This window comes from Rhyacophila brunnea, unplaced genomic scaffold, assembly GCF_057557595.1.
Source record: "Rhyacophila brunnea isolate RB1 unplaced genomic scaffold, BYU_Rbru_1.0 scaffold_13, whole genome shotgun sequence".
Taxonomy (NCBI): Eukaryota; Metazoa; Arthropoda; class Insecta; order Trichoptera; family Rhyacophilidae; genus Rhyacophila; species Rhyacophila brunnea.
The window spans coordinates 10,500,109-10,524,616 of NW_028232785.1; the positions used below are offsets into that span (position 1 = coordinate 10,500,109).

General features: G+C 37.7%; 1 protein-coding gene across 1 annotated transcript in view; it reads left to right on the forward strand.

The window, feature by feature from the left end:
• ApepP (Aminopeptidase P) overlaps window positions 1-22,843 on the forward strand; it is a 52,946-nt gene extending 30,103 nt beyond the window's left edge. The window contains exons 2-15 of the mRNA XM_085940278.1: window positions 1,062-1,269; window positions 4,343-4,511; window positions 5,029-5,141; window positions 6,501-6,639; window positions 8,006-8,101; window positions 8,546-8,751; window positions 10,605-10,808; window positions 14,516-14,652; window positions 15,036-15,185; window positions 15,627-15,756; window positions 16,659-16,836; window positions 17,823-17,918; window positions 22,062-22,183; window positions 22,605-22,843. Coding sequence (XP_085796404.1) covers window positions 1,153-1,269; window positions 4,343-4,511; window positions 5,029-5,141; window positions 6,501-6,639; window positions 8,006-8,101; window positions 8,546-8,751; window positions 10,605-10,808; window positions 14,516-14,652; window positions 15,036-15,185; window positions 15,627-15,756; window positions 16,659-16,836; window positions 17,823-17,918; window positions 22,062-22,183; window positions 22,605-22,727 — 1,980 coding nt within the window. The 5' untranslated portion in view covers window positions 1,062-1,152 and the 3' untranslated portion in view covers window positions 22,728-22,843. The remainder of the gene's footprint in view (window positions 1-1,061; window positions 1,270-4,342; window positions 4,512-5,028; window positions 5,142-6,500; window positions 6,640-8,005; window positions 8,102-8,545; window positions 8,752-10,604; window positions 10,809-14,515; window positions 14,653-15,035; window positions 15,186-15,626; window positions 15,757-16,658; window positions 16,837-17,822; window positions 17,919-22,061; window positions 22,184-22,604) is intronic.
• Window positions 22,844-24,508: the final 1,665 nt, after the last annotated feature.

A 24,508-nucleotide genomic window follows, 5' to 3' on the forward strand; every position in this document is an offset into this window, starting at 1 on the left:
AGAGTTGACACTTTCCATAATTAAATTTATAGAAACAGCGATCATTCAAAATATTCTGCGGAATGACGAAACCATAGACTAAATTTGTCGCCGTGCCAGCATGTGACAACACGTCGTGACGTGATCATATTGTAATCGCAGCATAAGTCTAATAGGGTTTCATCGTCATTATTTACTATTTTTACTCTCTTTTTCGCAAATACTTTTAGATCAGGATGGAGCATATAGACGTGTTTTCCCGTCTGGACACGCAAGACCCGCGGCATTCATAAATTGGTGTTGTTATCTGAGTCCATCCAATGTTTGCCTTAATATTTTCATGCGGCATATTTAAACGTCAAGAGCGCGGACGACACAAGCGGACACCGACGATCCTAATAATTATGAAAGTTATGTCACTTGCATTCGATAACCACTTTATGGATGCAACGACAGCTTGTAATAATTCGTAATTAAGCACCCTTACCCCAGTCGCACATTAAAAATCATCTCAACTGGGATAATACTCATAAATCAAAACTGAGCGCAATATGCAACTTTCTTATGTGCGTATAGCAAGGCGAGGACAGTGACGTCACTCGGCAAGCCAAAATGAATGATGAAGTGCTTAGACTATAGATACATATGAAGTGCAACATTTCTGGATTATTATATACCTATGCTCCATGTCGGGTGAAAATTGTTAGTGAAGAAGAAAATAGTATGTGCCTTCAGATGTTTTTTTTTTCAAACTAAAAAGTCACATTCGACCAATCCGCGGAGCTCCATTTGGCAACGTGTGATTTGTGAATAACAATGACGTCACATCGACGTATTCGACACGTTACAGACGGACAAGTTTTGATGTGAGAGCCGACTTAGTTATACTTGCAGGCCAGGTGTTTATCGGTAGGCTAAAAGTGCGGAGTGTCTGGGTATGGGGAATCTACCTGGGAAAAGTGTCGCCGGAGAAGTGGTCCGCTATTGAAGCGATTAGAACTTATAGTTAGTCGGTGGGATAATGTCATAACTGAAAAAACATCAAGGTTCCTTCTATTTATACTCCAAACTTTTTGTTCCAGGGCCTGTCAAGTGCATTCCACTCCTCGCAAAGCCGTCTCGTCGCCGAATCAAGAAGTTCCACCGACGGACGGATCACGTGGCAAGCCACCGATGTCTGCCAAGATGGCTACAGACACCACCAGGCAGCTACTGAGGTTACGTCAGCTCATGAGCACCGGGGCGAAGAACCTGAAGGCTTATTTGGTGCCCACCAACGATGCTCATCAGGTATGATTTACATCTACTCGTCTTTGTGTCTCTGTTACAATAACGTATTTTCCCCTCCACAACTTTTCTGTGCGTATACCCTGGCGTAACAAATGAGGAGCGTCCTTTGTCGAATAAGGATTTCTCTTTTAATTAATTTTTACAAATTAACCAGTACCAACTGCAATTTTTTGTACTCTTAGTTCAATGAAAACAAATAAAGTATGACTGACAAAGTTTAGTGTGCACTATTTAAGTCAGATCTTAATAGCCTACCTCCACCCTTCGCCACTGCTCGATATTCTATTACCACACCATAAGCATCTTTCAAACTATTATGAGAGTATCATTTGTTTCTTCCACAATCCGATTGAAATAAACGATTTCTCCGTGCATGTTTAATATATATCGACCGTGTTTAGGAAAAAGGACGTAACCCTCACTGAACAAATTTTACAGGAGAGGCAAAAACGTTTTTTGAGAGTTTTTAGTTTAATATTTTTTTTTAAATAGGCAGACATTTGGTGCATGATGATTGATGATTTGGTGTAATATATTTTCGATCTAATAATAATTAAAGAAGTTATTACAGACAAATCATTAAAATTGAGGATAAATGCTTTTTTCTATAAATTAAAAATTAATTAATCTCAATTAAAACCTGCATTTAGATAATAATTTGGCATTTGCGGCTAATAAAAGCACTTTTTGAAAAATCGAGGGTTACGCCCTTTTTCCTAAACACAGTCCATATGTACGGCTATCAATGGTTCTGTGAGTAGTGTCAAGCTTGTCAACGAAGTGTCAACTTCAAGCAGTGTCAGTGGAATCCATGACATATGAATCGCTTTCAAATTAATTATTATTGTTTAGTATGTGTAATTTCTTTGTATACATTTTTCACACAATCGAATTACTACTTGGTAAGCACTTTGTTTACCTCCGTGATATTCATTAAACGTTTATTATATTTTCTCACCAAATGGCTAAGATACTTCTTCTTTGTCCATATCCGCCCCTTAACTGGAGCATATGGACACCACGCGGCGCCTCCAAGAATCCCTGTCGCTCGCCAGTCTTCTTGCTTCGTTCCAGGTCAAACCAGCATCCCGTAGCTCCGCCGTATACACTCTGTAGATTGTATTTAGCGGCCTTCCAGGTCGCCGGAATCCGGTCGGCTTAAAGAACAGGCAAGCCAGGTTAAAGTTCTCTTCTGGCATCCGCAGCACGTGGCCGAGCCAGGTCCAACGTCACCTCTTCACTTTCAGCGTGATGAGAGGCTGTTTGGTGCGTTCTCTTATCTCCTCGTTGCTCCTAAAGCCATACTACCGCACACCCAGTATTTGTCGCAAACATCTGTTTTCGAAGCTCAGTATACGGTTGCTCTGAGCCTTCGTAAGGTGCCATGATTCGCTACCGTAAAGAAACACCGTCAGAATGCAAGCGTCGAATAGGTGGCATTTGACATTCGGACTAAGATACTGAGGTAAGCATTTTCCATCGTGACAGTTTCAATGAAAGGCTGTCGGGAGGAAACAAGTCAGTCTCTCCGTAATATTCACTTGATAAACTTGTATCTTGCTAGAGAACTTAGTGTCTCGGAAAATAACACCTACCTTTGTTATATTGTACCGATAGCGGATCGGCAATTTCATAATATTATTACGATTTAATATTATTTCATATTAATTTCAACATATTATTTCATAGTGCGCCAGTCAATAAATAGCGGGTCAGAATTGATTGGACATCTCACTCGATTACAAGTTTCCGTTAAAAACACATCGCACCGAATTACCGTTATATTTATAATATTGCATCGATTGTACCCTTGTACTTATGTAACCATAAATAAACTCTCACTTCTCCATCATCACGAATAACCACGATTGTCTTTCATCTACCACACCATCGACCACTCCTACATATCTTTTCCCTCCTTTCTTTGTGTTACAAATTTTCATACGTTTTCTCTCATGCGTTACAGATAATTAGGCTTACCATACGTCCCGGTTTCACACATTGGTCCCGGCCGGTTTGGCATTCTGTCCCGGCTGTTATTTCGCGTATGAATGATTGGCAATAATAAATATAGTCATGATTGGCCGTAGACATAATACGTATTTTGTAAGTGCTACTAATGACACTTCAAATAGAAAATAAGTAAAACTAGCGCCTGTTGTTGTTAGATACCTTTTATCATTGGAAGGTGTGCTCGTAAAATTACTGGATGATGAGTCTGTTCACGGCGAGACATAGGAAATATTGACTGAAAACATAATTTCAAAATTGCGTCGTCATGAGATTGATAAAAAGATAGCTGCATTTTGTGGTGACAATATTATTGTAACACAAATTTTGGAGGCATCCATAGAAGAGGGCCGACAGCCGACTCAAACAAGAACTTGGTGTTAATATCGTCGACATTGCATGTGGAGCACATATTATGCACAATACACTTCAATCTGCTGTGGATGGTCTGCCAATCGAATTTTGAAGCTCTTGTTGTGAATATATAAATTTGTTTTTATTTACACAGTTCGAGTAACTCAATTGGCCATTTCGGCATTACGTGCAACTTTTTTTATTAGAGGATAGTAAACGCACGCTTTGGCGCGAAAAAGGTAGCGAATCGTATTTAGAGGCGACGTAAGAGGCTCAAGGGTAGATAACCGACTGACTGTACCTACTCTCGACCCTTCGTCCGTCCAGAAACAGATAACGATAACTTTCTTTTTCTTTGTTTCGCTGTGCATCATGGTCTAGCCTTGACTCATTTACAATTAAAATAATATCATTATATTCCCAACTCTGTCGATTGGAGGATTTTCGATGGGGGATTTAGGCATTATGATAATATAATAAGTATTATTTGGTATCAGTACATACTTTTAATAATAAAACAATTTTTAGTGGTTAAATTTGTTCATTCACCTATATCCCGTTCCTATCCCAGCTTAGAGTTTCATAATTATGGTAGCCTACAGATAATGCATGACAATTAACATATAATAATATTTAGGTTACGTCTAGTAGAAAAAGATTTATTCTACATCATTGATAATTTATGTCATATTACGTTTGTTTGTTTCAGAGTGAATACATTTCCCAGCACGATGCTCGCCGGGAGTACATCACCGGATTCACTGGCTCTGCAGGAACGGCCATCATCACCGAGAGCCAGGCCCTGCTGTGGACAGACGGAAGGTATTATCTTCAGGCCGAGACCCAACTGGATAAAAACTGGCAACTCATGAAGGAATGTAAGCAAATGGCGTAGTTAATATTTAACGGTTATTTATTCAGTAGTATGGCATTGCATTGACATATGTGGCAGCGAAGAACTAGGGACCAAGAAGAGTGCATGGAACTAGGGGAGACCTTCATCCGGAGGATGATGATGACAGTAGCATGTGTATATTTGTATCGACATGGCAAGAAATTCATATATTGTTCCAAAATGGTGTCTGTTTACAGAAGTACATGTCAACAATATTGATAATATAAAGATCTATTCTACTAATCTTTCGTATTTTCATTTCGTATAATCAATACACAAAATTATTTTCCCCTGTCTCTCGGAAACAAATAAACGACATTCAAATTTGTTTATTGATTTCTGGTTAAAAAATGTAAAAGTGTATACTTACGTCACTAATCTCATTGGCGTGTCGTACGTTGGTTTCTATACGCATGTTTACATTTTTTACTCTTAACCATTTTTTAGCATCTTTTTTGTCACCGTCTTTGCTGATAACTGTATTTATTTTCTTTCTACAGCATTGCCGGCAACGTTGACCCGAGAAAAATGGCTCGTGAAGAACCTGCCTCCCAGATCCAACGTCGGAGTAAACTCCTACCTCATATCAAACTCGGAATGGGATACGCTAAACGTAAGTGAAATTATGGCAGAGACAAAATGCATACATTAATGGCGCTCGTACAGCGCAGTTTGGGTTCTGGCCATGTCCAACACAGCGCCACCATCTCCTCTCCCTTGTCCTAGAACAGATGTTGGACACACTGAGAGTATGGAGGTCTTATTCTACTCTGTTCAGCCCCTGCAACCGTATTCTCCATCTGGTTTTGTTAATATTAATCGAATCGACACTGACTTATTGTTCATCATTTCTTTTTTTACTTAACGTCTCAAGACACAGATATAAATGAGCTTGTGAGGTATTTCACCATCACATATTTCCGGAGAGTAGTGACGAAGGGCGGAGGTAGGCTTTGGAGATTCAACATAAATAGTGCCCATTAAACTTTGTCAGTCATACTTATATGGAGATAAGTATACAAATTGCAGATGATCCTGGTTAGATTTTGAAATTCAATTAAACCCTGCATATACCAAACCATCATATCATAGTGGAGGTAGGCTGTGGAGATCCGACAAAAATAACACACACGTTGTCAGTCATATTTATTTATTTTCATTGAATTAAGAATACAAATTGCATATAAGAATAGTTCAATGAAATCAAATAAGACGTATGAATGACAAAGTTTAGTGTGCACTATTTATGTCAGATCTTAACAGCCTACCTCGACCCTTCACCACTGGGTGTAGATTTGTTAACACTATAATATATCCTTACAAATTCCACAATATCCAGCTCATTGCAGATAATCAGCTACAGTTTGTGATGAAACCGGCGCCACCATACTCCATTTCCACAGTTTGGTCAAAGGATCTTTCTGAATATCCTGTCTTTAAACACCATCAGTTTCTGACAATCGGTGGAACACATGCTCCATGTATATCGTCTGTGTTTTGTAAAAAGGGCGAATTAACCAAAATGCTATTTTACAGGAGGAGTATTTTTAACATTTGACATTTATTTATTAATTACCTGTGGATGATTATAAATGTCTAACAAGTTTATAATAAAGCTTAGAAAGAATACTGTCGTTATGATAGGCTTTATAATATAATATTTTAAAAGGCCTAATATGTCACATTCGCTTTTTATCCGTAACACTAAGTGGATATTCTCCTTTACGATTATCGCTTTAAAGTATTTTTCTGTGGAGATACAAATTCGCCGTTTTTACACGACAAAGCTAGTGAAGTACATATTGTTTTTTCATTAAAATCTCAATTTCGCCATAATGGTTGATTCTGTCTCTGTCTGATTCTGGCTGTTTCACGAGACTTTGGCAGCCGTATTTTTGGATAATCGTTTTGGTTTAATCGACATAATAGATTCCAATAATCAATCCAATGATGTAATCTCTTCGATCCACAGATAGCCTTGACCAAGGCCGGTCACACGCTAGTAGCCGTCGACAAAGACCTCATTGATGTTGTGTGGAATGAACTGGACGGAGCCAAGAGAGCAGCTCAGCCGTCCAACACCATATTTACACTTCAGCTCAATTATACAGGTAACAGGAAAAACGTATTAAATAGAGATGGACATTTCTGTGGTCCTTAATCAGATTATATGTGTAAACTATTTTGAAGAATTAGAACGACATCAGTCGACTCACCAAGATTTGAAGAAAATTCAATATCACTAGAATAAAATAAGTGTGATAATCACACGTGAAAGAAGTGAAACTTCAGTGAAACCCTGATTATGCATTTTTGAAAACGAAAACCGTGTCCGGAAATTTGTAAGTATGCAGTTCGCCGTATCACACTTCACCGTGAAATGTTGTATCGGAAATATATGGTCGTATATTAAGACCGTCCAACCTCTTTGGGTCGTATAGTACTGAGATAACATTCATGTCTAAATAAAACACGGTCCTTGTCGGTTTACTGGAAGCCAGCGGCAAACATATTTTGAAAATAGCTGATATACTGGATTATTTGTTAGGTTAGGTTAGGTTTTCATTCTTTAATTCAAATAATGATTGCGTTATTATCAGATATTTGAAAGCAATCAATATCAAATTAATCTTCTTATTGAATCCAATAAATTTGTAACATTATTCTCTGCAATGCTCTACGAACAAAGCATAATTTTTTCATCTCTATCCGATCAGAAAGCTCACGGCGAATTGTGCTACGGTGAAATGTAATACGTACAATTTACATGTAACCAAATTGATGGTATTGAATTTTTTTTTTTAAATAAATTTATATCTCATTAAAAATCATACAAATTGGCTTAGAGCATATTATGTGAACATGTTCCTTCATGTTCCTTTTCTCCATTACCTACTTGAATAGGTAAACAATGATAAGAAAACTTATACATGTCTGTAATTAAAAACCGATTTCCGAATCTCTCCAAATTATTCCGACCGGGTTAGTAATTAGGGCACTTGATTTAAAATACAATAATCGATGGCCAAAATTAACGCATAACTAGTTACTTCGATAGGGCGCGCGCAGCTTAATTAGTAAAGCACATTGGTGCGAATCCAGTGGTTACAGGTTTAAATCCCATCGGGCGTCGTATTTTTTTTTTTAATAGGTAGGTATATATCATCTCTGTTCTGGCAGAACACACTAACTGGAGAATACTAGTTTTGAGTAATTTGACTTTGAAGTTGTTAAAATGTTTGAAATGGTCTATCATGTGAGTTTATTAAGTAATCGTTAAAAGGATGACTTTAAAATAAAGACTGTTTATTTATTAAGAAGGTTTCCAGACGGTAAAGTTTGAAATAAGGAACATTTTGGTATAACTAACTCAATATGTCATTTTTTCGAATTAGTGTCTTCTGCCAAAACAGTGACGATATATTTGAGGTGTTTTCAAATGATGTATGTTTAATTCTTTTGTTGCGTGATTTTTAGGCAAAACATCCGGCAAGAAAGTGGCTGAGATCCGAGAGAAAATGGAAGAAAAGAATGTGGACATGCTGATAGTTACGGCGCTGGACGAAGTGGCTTGTAAGTTTACCTAATTCATGTAAGTTGCTTGTTGGGCATAACACTAAATCCAGTCGTACATTGAAAATTGTCTCGACCGGGATATAGAGTCATAAATTAAAACTGGGTGCAATTTTGCTACTTTTGGGCAATTTTATACTCAAAATGAGTAGTGTCAGTTAGTATAATCTACCACAACGTATCAGAATCACACTAAGGTTATCTCATGCGTATCACATCACGCCATCAACCTCACGCGTCAAAGTCACGTGCTCTCACACATATTTTATTTTAGTGGTTTGGACAAGGGGCTACAAATGACAGGTAATTGACACAATGTTTTGAAAGTTATCGGTTTTTATTATTGAATGTTCTGGTGTTTCTAGCATATGAGCTCACATGATGTGATGGTAATGAATGATTTCCACATCAATTTACTTGTTTTTGTTACGTTATCTTCACCAGATCTGCTAAACCTGAGGGGTTCCGACATCCCGTACAACCCGGTGTTTTACGCGTACGTGGCCATCTTGCATTCCCCGGCCAAGATGTACGTGTTCGCCAACCAGACAGCTCTGCAGACGGAGTGCATCGATCAGTTGAAAGCGCAGGGGGTGGAAGGGCTCGAAATCAAAGACTACACTGACATGATGAAGTTCATCCAAGAGATGGTGAGATATTATATTTGGACTGTTTTCACACTTATTTGTTTTACTCGGGAGCTCTTCCTCATTTTCTCTGAGTTTTTCCAGATTGTCACTTTCCCTACAGGTTATATGACCAAAAAATTTAAGAGTCCGGCGAAAGGCAAACTAAGGAGAGTGATACCAGATACATTCCTCATATCCAAACATTCTGCAATTTGATTCTTGCGATAAAGACCTGACCTGCAGGTATAATTAAAGGTGTTCACTTACGAGTTATTGCAAGCTGTCGTCGCATCCACAATTGGTTATCAAATGCGTGTGGCTTAACGGTCATAATTATTTGGATCGTTACTGTCCGTTTGTGTTGTCCACATGCCGCATCGTAATATTAAAGCAATCATTGGACGTCCCAGATAGTTGGACCAATTTGTAAGTGCCATGAGTCCTGTGTGTCGCAGAATACCTGGAGGAGTTATCCCATTCATAGGATGTTCGGGGTCTAGGACGATTTGGCACCTGACAACTGGACGCCACGGAATTCGAAAATAAATAGACGTTAGGTACTTTAAAAAAAAATATTCAATATTATTATTTATATTTAAATGATTATATTATGATTTAATAGTTGGTGAGAATGTAAATATGCAGACTTAAACAATGATTTAATCATGCATATGTTTTTTAGTTCCAACGAAAAAAGAGTTTTTTATTCTATATAAAGCCTTAGGCATGGTAATTCTCAATCCACTATAAAGAATACATTATTTTAAGAGTAAAATGAATTCAAACTACTTGCTTTCCCCTCCACCACCCGCCACGTCTCCACACCCGTTATGCAGGCGTATACCGTGGCGTAACGAACGATAGGCGCTGTTCAAATTTGTGCCGAAAGTGTCCCAGGAGCAACTTCCCAAGACCTTGGTTGGTGTGCACTTAAGTGTGCGTGATCCCTAATTCCATATAATGTATTACAGTCAATTCTCGATGAGAAAAGACATTCTCGCTCGCCGTATAATGCCGCAAACTTTTTAAAAGCTGAGAAATTTTCCCTCGTAGATACCAAGTCGCAATGGCCGACCGGTCCAACTGAGGGTCGGACCGACTTGAGAAGCTCTTCCCTTTCAACCGACATATGGGGACACTCCCAGAGGATGTGATCGGCATCCTGCAATTCGCCACATAAGCAAGTCGGAGATTCTATTAGGCCAAGCTGACAGAGCTTGGAGGCAAAACCACCGTGTCCGGTTAAAAACTGAGAAGTCCAATGGTCTGGAGTCAATCTGGTTATCTCCATGCGCCACTTAATATTAGGAAAAAACAAATGCGTTTGTCTGCCCTTGGAAGAAGTGGTCCATCGCCCCTGCCACACACGCAGCGCCGTGTCATACGCCAGGTCGCAATTCAAACTACTAAGTAGTAGATAGAAACTGATTAAAATACCTCGTCTATGTTCTGTATACGTGTCTACGACAGTGCGGCGTCCAATTGTTCGGAGGCCAGTTGTCCCATTCCCGATGTTCGATAGTCAAATCATCCGGGGTCCTGACAGAGATTAAGAACTGAAGAACAAGTAATACAATTACATTTACCTAAATAATCTGTATCTTTTCTGTTTCTGGGGGGAGGACCGGACTAGAAACCCCCGCGTTCTGTGCATGCCTGATGACCATCAATTTCGTCTTAGATATGTTTATCTTTCGTTCAACCGATCAATTAATTTTCATTTTCAACCGAGTAGAGCAAGATAGCCGTCTCTTCGAGTATATTTTAAAGTACAATTTATTGACATGTGATTGACAACGCTGAACACTTCCCTTGTTAATGTCTATCAATTAAACTAACTTCATTTATGTTAATTCCAAGTTATTCTCATTCAGGTCACGATGAACGTCTCTACTAGCCTCAAAGCAGATAGTGTTGACCCCGATTACACTGTATGGATATCGCATGGCTCAAGCCAGGCCACGCACATCGCCGCCACGTCTACCAACCAAGCAGGATCCTCGAAAAGGGTGGAAGTAGTCAATGAAATTACTCCGATTGCCCTGATGAAAGCTCTCAAGAATGACGTTGAATCAGAGGTGAGTTATGTATATAGTATTTTTTATATTATAATTCTTCTGCCGTGCTCGTATGAGAGTTGTGTCTAGACTCTTTTCCTAACCATGCCTTGGTCATCGTGATGACTGCATCGTTGGCTTCAAACATCGATCATCGGAGTTTCCCCACTTCTTCATATTGTTTTAGTTATGTGCAATGTTCCCTGTAAGGTGTGCGCGTGGGTCCCAGGTTCGAAACCTGGGTCTGGCAAGTACATAATATGTATAATATTATATTGTTTTTCAATTTGTGTATGAGTCAGAGTATGGACCTAATAGGTTGAGCAAGTAAAAAAAAAATAGGTGTGTGTACTTATGTACGCACGTTAGAAGTTATACTTCTTCAGCATAACAAAACAAAAACAAAACTTGTGATAAACTAGATTCTTTGACTAGCTCTTAATTATCTTGTTAAATTACACACTCAAGAAAATTGACCGCCTATTTGAACGTCGTTGGTTTATTTCTATACATTTTAACTTATATTACTAAATTATATAATGGTTTCTCGTTGTTTTTATTTTTAAAGTACCAACTGTCACTCTGACGTTTAACCGTTTGTTTACGTGAGGAATTGGAAATGGCCGACAATAATAAATTCGTTTCCTAGGCAAGGGAACAATTCTAAACTATAATATTATACTGTATAATCGTCACGATTGCAGTATCATACTGTGGCGTAAAGGTAGTGCGTTCGGCTGATAACCGAACAATCGGTGGTTCGAATGCAATCGAGTGCGTTTTTTTTTGTGTGAAAAAATAAATTATGTGTTACATGTCACACGCCAAAAATACACTCTGATCTGATTTCCCAAATGTGCCAAAAGAAGTATAACTTCAAAAACAAAATCTGTTAATACAAACCTCCACTCTGTGGAGGCCCATATGATCTTGTTAGGATCGGACATGGTCGAAGAAGAAGAAGAACTCAGATGCACAATGCAATATACGAGGGTGGGTCAATAATTCCTTAGAAAAAAGCATTAAAACAGTTTTTATTTTTGTATTTTTTTTTTATTTCTCAACATTATCTCCTTGGAGCTCAATACACTTGGTTAGAAGTTTCTCAATTTTTTTTAAACCGTCAGAAAAATAAGTTTTCGGAAGGTCCTGAAAATAAGCATTTGTCCGATCGATGACTTCTTCATTTGAAAAAAAACGTTGTCCACTTAGCCATTTTTTTAAAGGAAAAAGTCACTGGGGGCTAAATCTGGCGAATACGGTGGGTGGTCGACCAATTCGAACTTCAATTCTTCAATTTTAGCCATTGATCGTAAACATGTGTGAACACGGGCATTGTCCTGATGAAAGAGGATTTTTTTCCTGTTTAAATGTGGCCGTTTTTCTTCAATTTTGTTTTTTAGCTGGTCCAATAAAGATGCATAATAATCCCCTGTTATTGTTTTTCCTTTTTCCAAATAGTCAACGAAAATAATTCCACGTGCATCCCAAAATATAGTAGCCATAACCTTACCAGCTGATTTTACGGTTTTCGCCTTCTTTGGACATGGTTCGCCTTTCGCAATCCACTGCTTTGACTGTTCTTTCGTCTCGGGAGTATAGTGGTGTATCCATGTTTCATCTACAGTCACAAAGCGACGAAAAAATTCATCCGGATTGCGTTGCATGAGCGACAACAGGGCTTTAGAGGCCACCACCCTATTGCGTTTATTGTCGACTGTGAGCAAACGCGGCACCCATCTTGCAGAAATTTTTTTCATGCCCAATTTGTCATGTAAAATAGAAATGACGCTACCTTTTGAGATCCCTGTAACCTCAATTATCTCACTCAACTTTAATCTTCGGTCACTTAACACCATATCGTGGATTTTATTGATCATTTCTGGTGTAGTCACCTCTACAGGACGTCCTGAGCGTGGTTCATCCTTTGTTGATGTACGACCACGTTTAAATTCATTTAACCAGCACAAGTGAAGGAGCAGATGTGCCGTGAACTAAATCCAACTCATTTTTTATTTCCTTTGCTGTTAACCCTTTTATATTAAAATGTTTAATAACAGCTCTAAACTCAATTTTCTCCATTTTTGTAAACAAGCAAATTTTTTTTTTAAATGTACGAGAAACACACAACAACCCGACCAATCTGATTGAAACTTCGCAGCATACTGAATCGGTAGTGCCGCTGCATGAAAACAAACCGCTTACAGTACTAGTCGCGCCACCTGTCGGCTTTTCTAAGGACTTATTGACCCACCCTCGTATTATGAACATGACAGGGTGCCTCCAAGCATGCCTGTTGATCGCCAATCTTCTTGCGTCTTCGCATCCTGTAGCTCTGCCGTATTTAGCTATTTTCCTCAATGCCGTAATCAAGTTGCCTTGAAGAAAAAGCACGCTACGTTGAAACTCTATTGAGGCATTTATAGTACATTGCCGAGTCAGGCCCAACGTCGTTTCTTCACTATCATAATGACGAGAAGCTGCATAATCCGCTCTCTTATCTCCTTGTTACGCTTAAAGTCAAAGTTGTAAGGTGCCATGACTCAATACTGTAAAGCAGAATTGTTGAACGTGCAACATTTGGTTTTTAACCGAGTACATAGCAGTGAATCGCAGACATTCCACATCAACAAATTGCGATCTCTCTTTGGAAAGTGCCGTTTCCCATGGCGCATACCCAGATATTAAAAACTGTTGACAAACAAAGTGTTTATTCACAAATAATTCATAGTTAATTCACAATAACAATGTAACATTTTAAAAAAAATAGTTTACAACAAATATGTTGAAGAAACTCTTCTGCAAGATGGAGACTTGCAAAGACTAGCAAACAATGAATGCCTTCCAAATTCTTCACGGCTCTTTATTTTGCTATAGAAGGCAGTGGTGAAGGGTGGAGGTAGGCTGTTGGGGTGCACATTAAACTTTTTCAGACATATGTATTTGTTTTCATTGAAATAAGACTACAATTTACAGATAGTGTTGGTTAGTTTTTAAAATTCAATTAAACCCTGAGAAACCAAGCTATTATAGATAATAGTCAAAAAATACATGTTTATCTATAAAATATGCAATTAAATCATACATAACTTTGAATATTTTATAAATAGAATAATATTTTTTATTTATTATAGTTTGGTTAGGCAGGGCTTAATGAATTAAAAAAATTAACCAACAATATCTGTAATATGTATTTTTAATCCAACGAAAACAAATAACTATGAATGAAAAAGTGTGCACAATTTTGTCGTATTGCCCAAATTAGACCAAAACTATTATGGTTTCGTTTAGGCAGGGTTTAATTGATTTTTAAAAACTAACTAACACCATCTGTAAATTGTAGTCTTTGTTCAATAAAAACAAATACTTATGACTAAAAAAGTTTAGTGTGCACTATTTATAGCGAATCTTAACAGCCTACCTCCACCCCTCGCCACTGAAGAAGGAGGTCTTCAACATCCCTGGCTTTAAATATAAATAAAAATACATTTGTTCCATATAAACTTGTTCTCACGTAAGTGGAACATATCGATATGCCTAACAATACTGTTAAAGACTAGTCCGCTGCCACATGCCTGATGTCTACCCCCCAGCTCTGACCTTTGACGCCCGACGTCCACGTTTTTTAACGTTCTCAACGTTTTGGGAGATGTATATCCACCACACCTGATGTTCTCAATTTTTGGAGCTTGACATCCGCTTTCATTTATTTTTGTTCTTTATTCTAGGGTATGAAGGCTTGCCACATCAGAGATGGCGTGGCGTTGGCTCGCTATTTCTCGTGGCTGGAGCATGAGCTGGTGGTCAAAAACAATAAAGATATCACCGAGATATCGGGCGCCACAGAGTTACAACGTTTACGCAGGTCAGCACATATTACTTATTTATTTATCTTATCTATTTACAGATTAAACAAGATGGCGGCCAAATTGTCAATGTACTATAATTGTATTGTCTAATTTGATTCAACATTATCAGCCAGGGTCGTTCCACTGCAGGATGAAGGGCTTCCTTAGCTCCCTTCACTTTTCTCAGTCCATAGTTCTTTGCTGCCATGTACATCCACCGAACTTTATAACTTCGTCTATCCGACTGGTTTTAGGGCGTCCCAGTGGGCGTTTAGTCCCCTTGAGTACCACTGTATGACGGCAATCGTCCAACGGTTGTCCACTCGCCAAGCGACAGGTTCAGCCCATTGCCATTTCATATTTTCAATGATTAATAAAATGTTTTGTTACTTTCTTCCAGTGAATTGACAGACTATATGGGCCTGTCGTTTACCACGATAAGCGCATCAGGCCCCAACGGAGCCATCATGCATTACAGCCCGAAACCGGACACGAACCGGGCTCTGACCACTGACGATCTATACTTATGCGACTCGGGGGCCCAATTTAGGTAAAAACATTCGCAGAATATGGTCTCACTTCAATATTATATCTGTTACGCTTACATATAAATTGTACGTAAAAAATTTCACAGTAGCACAATTCGCCGTGAGTTTTCTTATCGGGAAGACATGACCGTATACTATACAGTCTCCAATTGTATTAGATTCAATATGAACATTAATTCAATTTTCATTGTTAATTTTAGCAATATTCATGAATAATTTAAGAATGAAAACCTAACCTATCAAATAATATAGGCTTTAAATCATTTAAATAATCATCTGGCTTTAAACCACGCTGTAGATGGTATTGAATGATCCAACACCAATTATTTTTAATAACCCGAGATAACCAACACTTAGAATGCATCATAGCATTTTTATCATTATTGTTAATGATAGCTGAGTTGAATAGATTTACAGGATTAATGAATAAAATTGTTTTACAGAGACGGAACGACGGATGTGACAAGAACAATGCACTTCGGCACGCCAACAGCAAAGCAAATCGAGGCTTTTACCCTCGTGCTCAGAGGTCAGATTGCCTTGGGCACTGCTGTATTCCCAACCAAAATCAAGGTATAACTATATGAAAAATATTCTACAAGTAAGCATTTATATACTTAGATAGACAGCGGGTTTTAGGGCGTCCCTGTGATCATTTTGTCTCCTTTGGGTACCACTGTATGACGGTATTTGTCCAGCAGTTGTCCACTCACTGATCGACATATCCAGCCTCTGCCAATCCATTTGCTTAGTGACCTCTATCACATTACATACTTTTGCCTGCATTCTTATCTATTGGTTTCTTTCGTGGTCATTCCGAATTCTACCCAACATCCATCTTTCCATGCCACGTTGCAAACTTTTCGGTAAATGTTTCACACGCATACGTGAGCACTGATAACACACATCAGTTGATCACTTTACGATTAAGACACAATGAGAGGTCACTTTTGAACATACCATTCAGATGCCCAAATGCACTCTATGCTAGTTTGGTTCTGCGAGCAATTTCATCATACATACCACCGTCAATTATTGACAATTGTCTGAGATAGACATAGTTCTTGATTCACTCAATTAGAGTGCCGTTCAGATCGCTTTTGATTCAGCAAGGACATCTTTAAACCTATTTTGCGGCTTTTATTTGCAAGCTCCTGCATCCTGTTCTGAAGGTCATCTGGGTCATCTACAAAAATTCCAATGTCGTCTGCAAACTAACTGAGTGACTGTGTTATTCTAGCGTTAATAGTGATCCACTATTCTCCTAGGCAAGTCACCTGAATAGATCTTACAAAATAGCAGTGAATAATTTGAGTGAGGTCGTGTCACCTTGCCCGACACTCCTTGCTATAAGAAACCTGCAATATTTATATTAAATATCTTTGGTAAACTTTGGTAGTTTTCGTCAATGGAGTAGTTTAGATGAAAAATGATTTAATTCTAATATTCTCTATTGTTGTATTTTTTTCCATCAGGGCAACGTGTTAGATACCCTGGCGAGACGGCCACTGTGGCAAAACGGCATGGACTACGCTCACGGGACTGGCCATGGAGTGGGGGCGTACCTTAACGTCCACGAAGGTCCGATGGGCATCTCCTGGAGGGTCATGCACAACGACCCCGGACTCCTACCAAACATGTTCCTTAGCAATGGTAAATTTCCTTATCTTTTTCATACATATTGTGAGACATTAATAGTCTAACTCAGAGGTAGTCAACCTTTTTATACCTACCGCCCACTTTTGTATCTCTGTTAGTAGTAAAATTTTCGGTACTGTTCGGTTATACGGAATACAGCGGAAAACGCATTTTGAAAATAGCCGATAAACTGGATTATTTGTTAGTTTGGGTTAGTTTAGTTTAGGTTAGGTTGGGTTAGGTTAGGTTTGGTTAGGTTAACCTAACAAATAATCCAGTTTATCGGCTATTTTCAAAATGCGTTTTCCGTTGTATTCCGTATAACCGAACAGTACCAAATTTTCTAACCGCCCACCGGTTCCACAGTAATAGTGATTTATAAAGTAGGGAGGTAACTTTACTTTATAAAATTTATTTTATAAATTAGTTAAATCCATCTTTTTATGTATACGTTGCATTCATAGAAGCACGAAGTCTGATGAAATTACATTTAATCAATTATATTATTTATGCATAAAAAACATAATGAAAATGTTTTTAAAACCCTACCGCCCACCATGAAAGCTGGAATGCCCACTAGTGGCGGTAGGGACCAGGTTGACTACCCCTGGTCTAACTTGACAATTCTTGTGCCAGTCAAATATATAAATAAGTAGATAAAGAAATAAATAAATTAAAGCATCTATGTACAACAGGAAATAATGGGAACTTAAATACCTAACGGGTAAGGAGAAGCAGGCAACCGATCTCGAGTAAGGAAGAATATGTGATAAATTTAAACACGTGTCAAGAATACGTCATACGTCGAATACTGACAACTGCTCTCAGTTTATGCATTGACAGTCATTTAATATTGGTGTATAAAACACACTATTGCACGTCTATAACATTCAAAACCCTGCGTCAAAATTTACTGTATCGGTATATAGCCTATTGGAATTCTATTTATTATCTGTTCTGTGATGTACCATCATTTATATGTACATAATTGACTATTTCAGAGCCCGGCTATTATGAGAATGGAGAATACGGCATCCGGATTGAAGATATTGTGAGGATTATCACGCTCGCGGAGCCCGGAGACATTCCTAAGAACGGTAATAGATGTATTTTAATATAATAAAATATGATATCATACATCAGTGAAGTCCCTAGGTGAAATGTCGCCCTTAGACAGACTTGGAATGCCGTCCCCGTTCATCTTTTAAATCTCAAATTGTATGCAAAATTGTTAGATACATCAATATACCTATTGATACCGGGGGGAAAGGTTAGAAACTCACATGTCTTCTGGGAAGATGTCCTGATCCGGTATCACTTCGGGTTGCAGGTCATGTGTGGACATCATAGGGCGTAATTATTGATAACACGTATTTTTGATTTAACAGCCCGCGCGGGCGAGATTTATTTACATATTGAGTTATACAGACATCGACGGATATTACATTATAGGTTACATTGTAGATTACAACAGAGAAGACACGTTATTATTACCGGCCATTGCCGCAACACTTTCAATTTATTCGAAGCAAACACTGAGGCGGGTCAGTATATTTGGGCATTTTTGCCGGGATTAACACCGAAACACTTTATCGGGTACGGGATTCGTTTTAAGGGTGGTTACACGAATTATTATTAACACAATGATGGGAAAAGAGATTCACTGATTCGCAACATCGAGAAAAGCGCGGTATGTTTGTGTCAAGGGACATCGCCTGGGGGCACGCGGCCTCACGCCGGTAAAAAAACTTGTGTGTCACCACGATTGTAGGTAGCTTCGAACTGGTTTTACTTTGCAAAAGCATCTTTTAATTTTCGCGGGTCTATTCTACGGAGGGAAAGAGAAAGGGACAGATCACTGAGTAACGGGACAGAAATTTTGGGACGGGCCGCTTCTATCTCCGGACCAGGTAAAAAAAATGCATCTTTTCTGAATGACCGTTTACGAAATGTTATTTGTAATATTTTCGTGTAAGCCAGAGGTTCTAAACATTCTACAGGGAAGCCGGATATATTTTTTTGTTAAATTGCTGATCTAGAATTTGAAACTGTCGCGCGGGGCCTTCTCTTTTTTTGTCTGGTAACACTATTTGACATCTCAAACTGACAAATGCAGGAAAAATCTTGAAAAAATGACATTCATAGTATTGGGGCGAAACCTACAGTTCGGGGCACTGACAAATTTGGAGGCCCCCTAGTGATCTCTTCAAAATGAGATGTCGATACTTCCTAACGAAGTGACCGCATCGTCCTCTTGATGGAAAACCGGGAACACTTTCAAAAGGTGTAATGATAGTATTCATTCCTTAAGGGGACGCTCTACAGAATTGCCCTTGAGAATTGAAAATATGATTTTTTTACATGTGGTCCGGAATTGTTGCTCTACTGGTAATATGCAAAGGTCGCCGACAATGCTTTGGTCTAAAGTAATAATAATGATCTCTTATTTAATTTAAATCATAACACTGTCAAAGTGTATAAAATATGGGGTGACCAAAAAATGATATCTTCTAATATACGTACGTAAATGTTACTAAATTCAATTTGTTAATCAGGTGTTTGGTGGAAAACATTGCAACCAATATGATGGATAGCCACGATATAAACTTAATAATAATATATTAATAACGTTTTAACCTGAAATTGTCCGAGAGCTAAACATACGAAGGATGTTGAAATACATATCTACCTACATTTTTATTTCATGTGCTATCCAAAAAACATTATTAATGAATAGTATTTATTTTGAATATGTAAGACCTATTACATAACTATTTAAAAAAAATGGGTACATATTGTTTAATTCTAATGCATATTTAAAAAAAAATTAATATAGTGATGTCTGTTTATTATAAAAGAAAGTGACTTTTTATTAAAAGAAATGAAAATATAATTAATTATATTTTCATTTCTTTTAAAATGGAATTCTACCAAGTAAATGCTAACTCAATTAATGACTTTTTATTACTTACCCGATTAGTTTAATTAATTTAGTCTGACACTTTTACAAACAAGTAACGCAACTTTACTTTTAGTTGGTAGGTACAATAATTATTAATTAATAAAAGCCAATGCAAGAAATAATTTATACTCATAAAAAATGGTCACCCATAGATTTTTTTTTATTCAAAGCTAGCGATCGCAGAGAACAAGACAAAAAAAACTGCCGACTTTATCGAATCAATCACCCAGGGCTGTCGAAGACGTCTTACTTGTTTTTATGATAAATTGTTTTTAATTGTGTGCAATTTGGCGGGAAAATATAATATATACAGTTGCTTACCATTCGGTTATCCCATGAGCTGGGTTTTGTTTACTCTTTTGCTGACATCCTACAGTTTTATCTGATATTATAAAAGTCACACAGTACAACAGTGTTTAAATCTAATATGTAATTGCACCGGTTTAATTAAAAACTATAACGAAATTAACATTTTAATGATTTACAGATTTTCCTATGTTATATCAACTTAATAGCAATTTTAATGAGACCAGATACATATGACGATATATCCAAAATACACATCATCAGATAATATGTGAAATATTTTGATAAGCAAAAAAATAAGAACAATACAAAAATAACATAACATAATCAGCTAGTCTTTTCATAATTATTTTAGATGAATGTTGTATGCCGTTTGACGCTTGGAAGTATGTAATTATTCCATCGGTACAGTAAGCTATTTTTAACTTTAAATTTGTAACTCTTTAAAACGTAAAATTAGATTCATATTATTTGGACAGCCCTGTATTCGTTCGGCCGGTTTCAGATTACGTCGCATACATGTTATGTTTGAAGGGAATAATAATAATGATATTCGTTCGACCGAGAATTGTAATTAATAATTATTGCGTTTCTTAAAATAAATCCCCGATGGTTAGAGGTTTTTGAGGTTAGACTGAATTAAAATGACGTCCTTTCAACGCTGAGGTTTATTTCTGACTAAACTATGAATGACCTTGTTCCTGTTCAGCTGAGTCTTAATTTGCCTACCCCCACGGGACGTCACCGCGCGGGATCTATTTTCTTGAATTTACCTTTAGTTATCAATAATTAATGTCCAGGATTTCATTAAAGCGCTGTCAAAATGAAATATCGAATGTTTGTGTCGAAATACCGAAAAGATTAATTTGATGATTGTGTATAATGTTTGTAACTCGCCTGTTTGGCATCGTAATAGATTTTTGGTTTGTCAAAAACACTACTGTTACTGTTGGCAAGATACTGAGAAAACATGAGGTTAAACAATGTTTTCGACATCGACAAAAGCTTAGATTCTCGCAGCCTTTGGATTCAGTAGGTGTTTATCAGATATGCTGTCGCAGATGTCCGAAGACGTACAATAACACATTGATCGCCAACTAGTTTTACATAAAATAGTTAAAAAATGATTATTTGTTTCTAAGGTATTATTTGATAGGTTATGAAAGAATATAATGTTTTTTTTTCATTTTGATAATTTTTTTACGTAAATATTGGTTTTTATGATGTGCCGGCCACATGTATCCGTCGCGGCACCAACAAGTTATTTTATTCTATTGCGCCGGGCCGGCCATTTCGCCGGTCACTTGTCCATATGTGTTGACGAGAGCATGGTGCCATTTCGCGGTCGAATTATATTTAGATTTAGATAGTATAATAAACAGAAAAGGCACAAATACGGAATAAAAGTTTTCAAATTGGGTAGTATAATACCTGGATACACATAAACATACCTTATAATCATTTTTGTAATTCTATTTTTTTATTATTTACATATTTTTTATAACTTACATTTTTATAATCTATTTAATTTTTATATCATTAAAAACACATTTACAATTTAAAAGGAAAACTTTTTTTTTCATTATGTACATTCTTTACATTAGTGAGCCTATATTTTGTGACTGGGAAGATATATTTTCAGGCCAAGTGGCAGTAATATACAGAAGGGCCATGCCGGTCACCGCGTATCGAAAAATGCACTGCGCGCGTGCCCACCGGCGCTGTAGAACAACTCTAAGGCAGGTCTTCTTTGCCGGTCACCGGTGACCCCCATGGCGATCAACGTGTTAACTAGACCTCAGGAAATGAATAAAAACGTGTGAGTGATCACGGAAAGGCATTTCGATTAAAACATACTACACAATATCAGCAATTTCGGAACCCCCAATGGACGACATAGACTACAAATTTTAGTTAGGAAAGACAGGGTTAATAAAAACTGTTGTCCAAATTCTCTTATGTTCTTTTCCAGCTACTCTGCCGAGAGGTTTGAAGGGCAACTTCGACGGCCGCGGTGCTTTGGCTTTTGAAACTGTCACTATGTGTCCAATACAACGCAAGATGATCGATATCAAACTTATGACAGACGCCGAGGTAAGATGTCTCTATTATCTACAAGCCACTTTTATTAAATGGTCATAATATGGTCAGGATTCTACGCAGCGCAGATCTTGCTTAATTACAATTTGTGTCTATTTGCTGCTAATTGCTGCGCAACATACTTTAGCGCTTAACTGACTTCAATATATACACTCTGGAGATCTATTATCAGTTGACGACTATCATCTACGGATGCTGTGACTTTTCACTATTGGGGACGATCGTGGCAGTTAGTCGGACCAGATGGTTGGCCTGAGAATCTGCCTATGTAATATGAGCTTTACAAATTCTACAGATTGTTCAGACTTAGCTCCCAAATATACCTATAATTCTGCATTATCAACCTTTGTACAGCTCCTGAACCCTCAACTCAGATCCAATTCATAATTCTTTAAAATAATTTCTATTGTTCCAGATCGATTACCTCGATGATTACCACAGAACCGTATGGGCGAAGATCTCTCCGCTGTTGGCTGAACCACACATGAAAATCGCACTTGATTGGCTTAAAGAAAACACTAAACCGCTCAGAGGATAGCTACGTTCACAGTACTGGATTAATGATAATTCACCTGAAGTATTCAATTATATATATATATTATAATATAAGTTTTGTAAAGAGCGTTTTTTTATAAATCATTGTTGATTATACATAATAAATCTTCCAATCATTTTTACTTTGTTTTTATTGGCTTGTGCATAACTGAATACTGAATACTGATTAGTGGCGAAGGGTGGAGGTAGGCTGTTAAGATCAGATATAAATGGTACACACTAAACTTTGTCAGTGATACTCATTTGTTATCATTGAACTAAAGCTAGGGTTTCCTAAGAAAGCGGTACCGTTATGTAGCGGTGGTTGACGTCACTAAAACGTTGTCTATGCAAACCAGATGGCGTTGGTTTTCTAGAGAGCGTTGGTTGTGAGAGTAACGTCAAATAGCGGTGTTGCCATTTGCATGACGGCCGTCATAGTGAAACAAACAGTCTTAGAAGGTTTTTTTTCCGTGTAACGGTGACACACTGGTAAAGACTGCAAACGTAATTTGGACCATCGAAAATGACGAAATATTGATTGATTTTGTAAGAAATAATGAAGCTTTATACATATACGAATAGCAAAGATTATAGAAAATCCCAGTTAAAACAAAATACATAATGTAACAAAAAAGTATACATAACTTTTCTTCTGGGCATATTAGCTTTTTGTGTCTTATATGGTTTTGAAGTTAAGTCATCTCTTATGTGATTCAATATAACCAAACAATACCTGAATTTTTCCTCGTTGCAGTGCAGACGGCGACACACTAAAATTTGAAATGCACCCTCTTTAGCATGATTTCTAAATATGTATCTCATTCTCCTCCAAGTGACAGTTATCGTCTTCCAATGATTCCTCATCTTCCAAATACAGTAATAATGTTATATCTAGATCGTATATTCTCCACTGCATTCACTGACTGACTGTTGTCCGTCTTTTTTAAGTTTACATCTCTGGTTACCGTTCTTACTTTCTTAGGAAACCCTAACTTTAGAATACAGTTTGCAGATGGTGCTGGTTAGTATTTAAAATTCAATTAAATCCCATCCCCTGCATTTACTTTCCCCGTTACTAAATTACCTGCATCCATCACTCACTGTGTGTTCGATATCGCGTGAAGTTTTATTAACATTAAAATGCCCAAACCTGTGCGGAACCAGACGAAGACCAATATTTCAAAAGTAGATGTATTGTTATAATGAAAAACTGAAAAGAAAGCTTTTAATTCCTCTCAATAGTGCCAGAGATAGAGTATCTACTATGACACACAAAAAGAATGTAACGTAATAGTATCAGCATGCAAAAAACCATGTGACATCACAGTGTCAACAGAAGTTGGTCTATATTAAATCTTTTCTTGGTCGTTCCCTCATGGCTGAGGATTGTGACCACCTTGAAATGTTGTCATCTTTTGAGCGACCAAGACTTTCCACCGCTCTCGATCATTAGCTTCTCTCAGGGCAGAGCGAAGACTACCCCAGTCAGCTCCTTCGCTCCAGACGCTGTTCCTCTGCTTTGCCTTCCCTGGAGGCTACCCAAAACCACCAGTCTCTCCAGGTTATCCGGTCCGCGCCGTAAAATACATCCAGAAAACTGCAGAATGCGTCACAGACATATTGTCGAGAGCCGTTCCTTTATTTGTATTCTATGGTTGATCGACTGGTTTGTTCTGTGCTCTGTCCGAGAAATACAAAGCATTCAGTGCTAACACCACATTTCAAAATTTAAAATTTTTCTGCTTCCTTGCCTTCAGGGTCCATGGAGAAAACTGGTGTTAG